This window comes from Protopterus annectens, chromosome 7.part0, assembly GCF_019279795.1.
Source record: "Protopterus annectens isolate FY-2018-M chromosome 7.part0, PAN1.0, whole genome shotgun sequence".
NCBI classification, from domain to species: Eukaryota; Metazoa; Chordata; order Ceratodontiformes; family Protopteridae; genus Protopterus; species Protopterus annectens.
This window is the reverse complement of record NC_056739.1, coordinates 1195200357-1195206356: the sequence shown is the minus strand read 5'-3', so window position 1 is coordinate 1195206356 and position 6000 is coordinate 1195200357. Positions and strand designations below refer to the sequence as shown.

Below are 6000 nucleotides of genomic sequence, written 5' to 3'. Positions count from 1 at the left end.
AGTGTAATGATATTATCCTGTTTTTGCTTCTAAAAATTTCAAAATCATACACCATTGCTCTCAAACTATTACATACAGAATCAAGGACTAATACAGAAATAATCAGGGACAGGCAGGGAAACATATTACAATATTAATACTACTAACGTGAGAAGCTAACAAAGTAAAAGAATATGAATCAACACGCATTTTGTTAATAAGTTATACATCTAATTGCTATAATTTATTAAGTAATCATCCACCTTTTTCAAAGTCGCCAATTTTTAAGAGGACTTAGTAAGGTCGCCGCCAAAATTGTGAGTCAACATCATGAACAGGTGAGAGGCTCAATTTGAGAGCTACGTTATACACTAGAGAAAAGCGACTTTCATTTTTTCCGAGTTTCATTTATGTTTTGCCACTATGCACCGTCCTTCGTCCGCAAGGGGCAGTGTAGTTATGAAAGTCTGAGACTATCTTGCGTCCTTGAAATTTTTGCTACCTCATTTCCGGATCCTTTTTCCAGGTTGTGGCAAACATGGTAGGTTCATATTGAATAATGTTGTTCTTAAAAATCGGTAGTGATCTTGTTATTGTGCGTGAGGATTAAAATGTTTTATTAAGTTGGAACGGTCATAAGAGTTCAGAGAGTCGAGGTTTTGCGATATTTTTGTAAAGTTGTATTTTGAAGTCCAGCTAATTATTACTGGCCTCTTGAAGATCTTCGTAATGGTTAGCCAAAGTGGAGTTTTTTCGGCTCAAGCAGTGCATTTTTCTATAAGCTGGATTTGTTTCTCTTGGCTGATATGACTTGCTCTGCTAGCTTGCAATTGCGGCTAAATGTTTTGCGATTCCAATTTATTTCGGGGTGATAAGTCTGCTGTCATGGCTGTAACATACCGTTGGTGGACTTTATGGTGCCTTAAAAGTGGGAGACGCGACTTTACGCAAAATGCTTATCGGGTTGTAAGCGCAGTTTGGGATCGAAGCGGGGGTGTGCTTCATTAACCTAATGTTGTTCAAGTAGCCTGGAGGAAGCCGACTTGAACTCTACAGGTTGTGTTCCAGATTTTTTATTTATTTATGACTCTGATCATTAGGGTAATGATCAAGTTTAAATAAACACGGGGACAATATAGCAATGCAGCGGTGCACTAAGGTTTTGTATGTAGAAAAAATTGCAGTAACTAGCTTGGTGTATTGATCCCGCTGTATACTTTTTTTCGGGAATTGTATAGCGCGTAAGTAGTGAATGACACGTTCATTAGTGACTCTTGCTTTTATTTGTGCATATTACAAGCTGTTGTGCATTTTATTTGCTAAAATGCTGGCTGATGTGTTAGCGTGTCATTTTCAGACTTTCCTTTTTGAAGACATTTGGGGAACTTTTTAGTGTTTTATTGACTTCCTCGGAGAGTATATGATGATAATGGCAAAGCGATGATAATGTTGATTTTTATGTGTGTAGTTAACTGAAGTGGGGTGGGGAAGGTCAGAATGCGGGGAAGAGTTATGCAGTTGTTAAATGGATGGGGTTCACTGGTTGTGTACATTGTTGCAGGTCCTATTGGTCGTGAGTTAGTAGTTTAAATGTAAAATAAAGTAAAAATATAATCAGTGTAAACTACCCTATTGGATGGACCAAGTGAAGCTCCGGTGAAAGTATTTTCGTAAATATAGTTCTACAGTGGTACTTCATGGTATATTGTCATGTTTTGTTTGCTAAAATACAATAAAAAAACTTGTAACTAAGGTTCCACAGGCTGCTGAGCTGGTAACCTCTTTACCTACTTCAAGAAGCATCTAAAAACTTTGCTTAATTCCCAATGGCTCTGCCCTTGTACTAACCATGACTTTTTTTCTCCTCTACCTTTTCCTAGACTTTCTAATCTTTACTAGGTTACTAAAGTACTTTTGTTTTTCTGTTCTCTATTTATCAATTCCACTGAGATAGACAAAAAAAAAAAGGCACCTATTGGATTTTCTTGATTATGCTTATGAAATAATTTTATACTACTTTCCAATTGTAAAATATTTCATTTTGTATAACAAGTGTTCTATATTACTGTCTTTTTGTGGAGCTTTTCTCCCCGGGCCTCTACTGAAAATGGACATGTATCCAGCTAGACTAGCCCGGTCAACAAATGTAAAATAAATTAAATAAATGAGCAGTGTGATTCTTGCCACTTTATGTTGCTTAATGCAGAGACCTGCTGATTGAGTACTGTCCTCCTTTTTTGAGGTTTGATACAAGAAAATATGCTGGGAGCCCATTTATTAATGTATTGCCCTCGGCCAGCTTGCAAGTTTAGTTTATATAAAGAATTCACTTATTTTAGTCATTAAGCAGAAAGCTAAGCAGCATCCCACCTTACATTCTGTTAATTGTTGTTGGCCAGTTCCATTGGTGTACAGGGAGACCGTCCTTGCGGTGATGAATGTGACTCGCATTTTGATTACAGGCTTTGGCATCTGTTACAGCTTGTATGGGGTGGAGCTATGGTTGGGATACATTGCAAGACTATGGCAGTGCCCAGACCACCTGTGAAAATGGGCACTTTCTGATCCAGTTGGACTTTCTGGTGAACAAATTCAAAAGTACTATTTTTTTTTTCCTGTGTTGCAAACTGAGCACCACAAAACTTGGCCAGATGTTTGCTTTATTTTATTCAATTCCCCAAAGAACAGTTGTGGGTATGGTGGAGCTAGTCTTATGTGTGCTTGGGTATGGCAGAATCGCAGTGCCTGTTCTTAATGTTACACAGGGTCTGTCCTCCCTGTGGTATATGTTTACATTGTAGCCAGTTTAGCACATTATTGGAGCTTGTTTGGCATAGTTTAAGTATTAATACATTCTTTACTATTTAACATGGTTTTGTTTGTAGTTTTGCTAATTGCATTTTCTGCTCCTCTGCATCTAGGGTCGTGTTAGGACAAAAACTGTTAAGAAGGCTGCCCGGGTCATCATTGAGAAGTATTATACCCGACTGGGCAATGATTTCCACACTAATAAGAGGGTTTGTGAGGAAATTGCCATAATCCCCAGCAAGAAGCTTCGCAACAAAATAGCTGGGTAAGAGCTTGAGACTTAAATTTGGGCTGCTCAGTGGTTTTTGTTTTTCTTTCATCTGCAGTTTTAACACATCTTTGCAGTTTGCAGAAATATTTTCCACCTGGAAAAGTTCCATGAAGTGAGTGGAAGCATTTTGTCTGTTTCATCTTTTTATGTGATAAACTTAAAACATATTTTTGTTTTGTGAATGTAAGAGAAATCTGAAGACGATATTAATGCATTAGTATGAGTAAAACTGTTTTCTGTACTGTTTCAAGGGCCCCGCCACTCATTTGGTTATTGTGGTATTCTGTTTTTGTATCTGTGCGGTCAAGTGGCCTCAAAGACATGTGTGAATGGGTGTGCCTTCGCTGAAGGTTGGGTGTTGGGCTGGCAACTCGGCACCATAAAAATCTACTGTCAATCATTAGCAGACTGGAGTTCTTCAGTGGCAACCCCTAACCGGGAAAAGCAAACACATACATATGTATGCTGGGGGAGGTACACGTATGCAGTGCCACCTGGTGGTGTGAACATTGGGTCTTGATTGTCAGTGTTGATGTGACACCCCAACCGTGTGATGGGTAGGAAAAAAAGGGGGGGGGGTAGGCTTGTGGATGCACCTTTTCTAAATCTGTTATCCATGGAACCCCTAAGCAGCAAAGACCTGATGAGTGGTGTTGTAAATCCAGCTGATAAATTCTGTTTGGGAGCTTCCAAGTGCACATGTACAAGGAAGCTCTTGCCTAATGTTTCAGTATTCCTACCATAAGTCATTATTTGAGTTCTTATGCATGTTAATGTCGCTCTTAATTGTATTCTTGTAGCGTAGATGTTTTTTGTGTGGAGCATTGTGAAACTTCACTGCAGTTGAAGTAGCTCACACGAAGAGAAGACGACAAAAGAATGTTTATTTCTATTTAGGTTTTTGTTCTTCAGTTTGATCTCTGAAGCCTGTAGGGCACAACCGAAGTGCATTTGTCTATTTTGTTTGAAGAAATCATAATGAGGTTTTGCATAATTATTTTATGAATTAATGTGGTATAAAAGTTGAGAATCTGTATGTAGTGCCACAGTGTTAAGTAATAACCTTGTGGGGAGTTTAGTGTTCGTTTGTATTTTTCTGCTGGTAATGTGACACACATGCAGAGTACGAGATAATCTGCAGTACTTCTGGCTTCTGCAACAAGCTTGTGCTGACGTATGGGGTTGTGTGAAACATCTTTCTTCTGTGTATGACCTGGTTTAAGCTAGTCTTGTTTTGCCTAATCTGTTTTAATTTTTGGTACTTTTGGTTTGTTTGAAGACCTAGAATCCATGTTTTTTGTGCATTGTGGCAGGGATTTGAGTGTTGTGCTAATAGTGAGAATGTTTAGATGTAATATGCTAGTTTTATTCTGTATACTTATTTGGACCTTGCTTGCACTGCTGCTGATCAGTACATGCTTAGAAGTGTGCGTACTTGTGATATTTCTAGGTTTTGTTAGCTTGCTGATTTATCTCGGTGAATGAGTGTTTAATTTCATGGTAGAAGTAGACCCATTCCTCTTAGGTAGTCAGTAATTAGTGTTTCTGCTAGTACCAGACTCCATTGCTTCATTTTTTTTGTTTGTTTCAAGAACCAACTCCTGCACAGTGTTTGTGTTTGCCAGGGAAAAAACTGCTGAATATTTTTAACCAGCCCCCCCCCTTTCAAAAAAAAAAAAAAAAAAAAAGCAGCATGGGCCAAAACTTTTCATAAGAAGTTACTAGGCTATTGGCCCTGGGGCCCTTAGCCTAGCCAAGAGTTTAGTCCATGTTTAGACAAGTCAGCACCCAGTGCCCCGTCCAGCAGGGAGACAGGTGCATTTTCTACTTCCCATCCAGTTATCCAGGTTGCGTTTAAAAAGGGTTAATGAGGTACTTTTTCCTGATATGGAGAGGGAGTCTATTACACAGATGGGGGAGTCTGGGACATGCATCTGTCCCACGAACAAGTCCTGTTGAGGTCACGCATGTGGGTTACTCAAGTGGTACTTGACTTGTGGATATGCAGCAGTCCTATCAAGGCAGGGTCTGAGATTGCTTTGTATGCCAGGCAGAGGTTACCTCTGAGGAACGAGTATGTATAAGACTGAGTAGAGGACAGGGCTTTCTGTGTAGGGTAGATGTTCGAGGCCCTAAATTCTCCTGGTGAGGAACCTCTGGTCTGTCCAGCTGCTGTGTGTACTTTGAGGGGTACATGCTGAAAGGGGGGGGGTGTACTCCATAATGGGCCTTATAAGGGAAGAATACAGGGATGTTATGACGTCCTTGTCCCTGGATGATGTATCCTTATGAGGTGGGCTATGTAGAAAGCAGTCCGTACAATGGAAGCAACGTGTTGGTCAAAAGTCAGGTTGCTAGCAACCTGCATGCCCAAATCCCTCTGTGTGCTTACGGTGTTGTGATAATTTTGGGGGAGGCATCCCTCTCCCCAAAGGGGGTGGTGATGCATTTTTTTGGTGTTCAGCGTGAGGAAATGTTTCTGGCAGCAGTCACCTTGTTTGGGTGAGACCCTCCTGAAGGATATCCACATCACTAGGGGAATTGATTACACAGCGCCCAGCTTGGTCATCTGCAAACATGGTCAGCCATAGCCTACTGGTTTTGGCCTGCACCTCAAAGGTGCATCTCAAATAAGAGGCCCCAAGACTGATCCCTGGGGTATGGAACTCATTACGGGTCTGCTTGAGGTGGCTTCCCCTATTTTGGCTATGTGGGTTCTGTCAGTGAGCCAGTTTGCTACCTAATTGGGAGAGTTTATTATGCCCGAGTGGGGAATAGTGTCTGTCATTGGCTGGGTCAAGGCATGTGGTGTGCGCAGTCTTCCCCTTGTTCATGGTTTTGGTGACTGTCTCAAAGAAGTCTATCAAGTTGAACAGACATTACCTCCCCTTGACTATGCCAAGCTGTGTGGGATCGAGTGTTTGGAAGTTGCCAATGTCCTT

The 6000-nt window shown here is 40.6% G+C and overlaps 1 protein-coding gene across 1 annotated transcript in view; it reads left to right on the top strand.

The window, feature by feature from the left end:
- Nucleotides 1–429: 429 nt before the first annotated feature.
- The window catches only part of RPS17 (ribosomal protein S17), a 95501-nt gene continuing 89930 nt past the window's right edge, over nucleotides 430–6000 (top strand). Inside the window, exons 1-2 of the mRNA XM_044077807.1 lie at nucleotides 430–520; nucleotides 2901–3052. Of these exons, the coding sequence (XP_043933742.1) occupies nucleotides 518–520; nucleotides 2901–3052 (155 nt within the window). The 5' untranslated portion in view covers nucleotides 430–517. The remainder of the gene's footprint in view (nucleotides 521–2900; nucleotides 3053–6000) is intronic.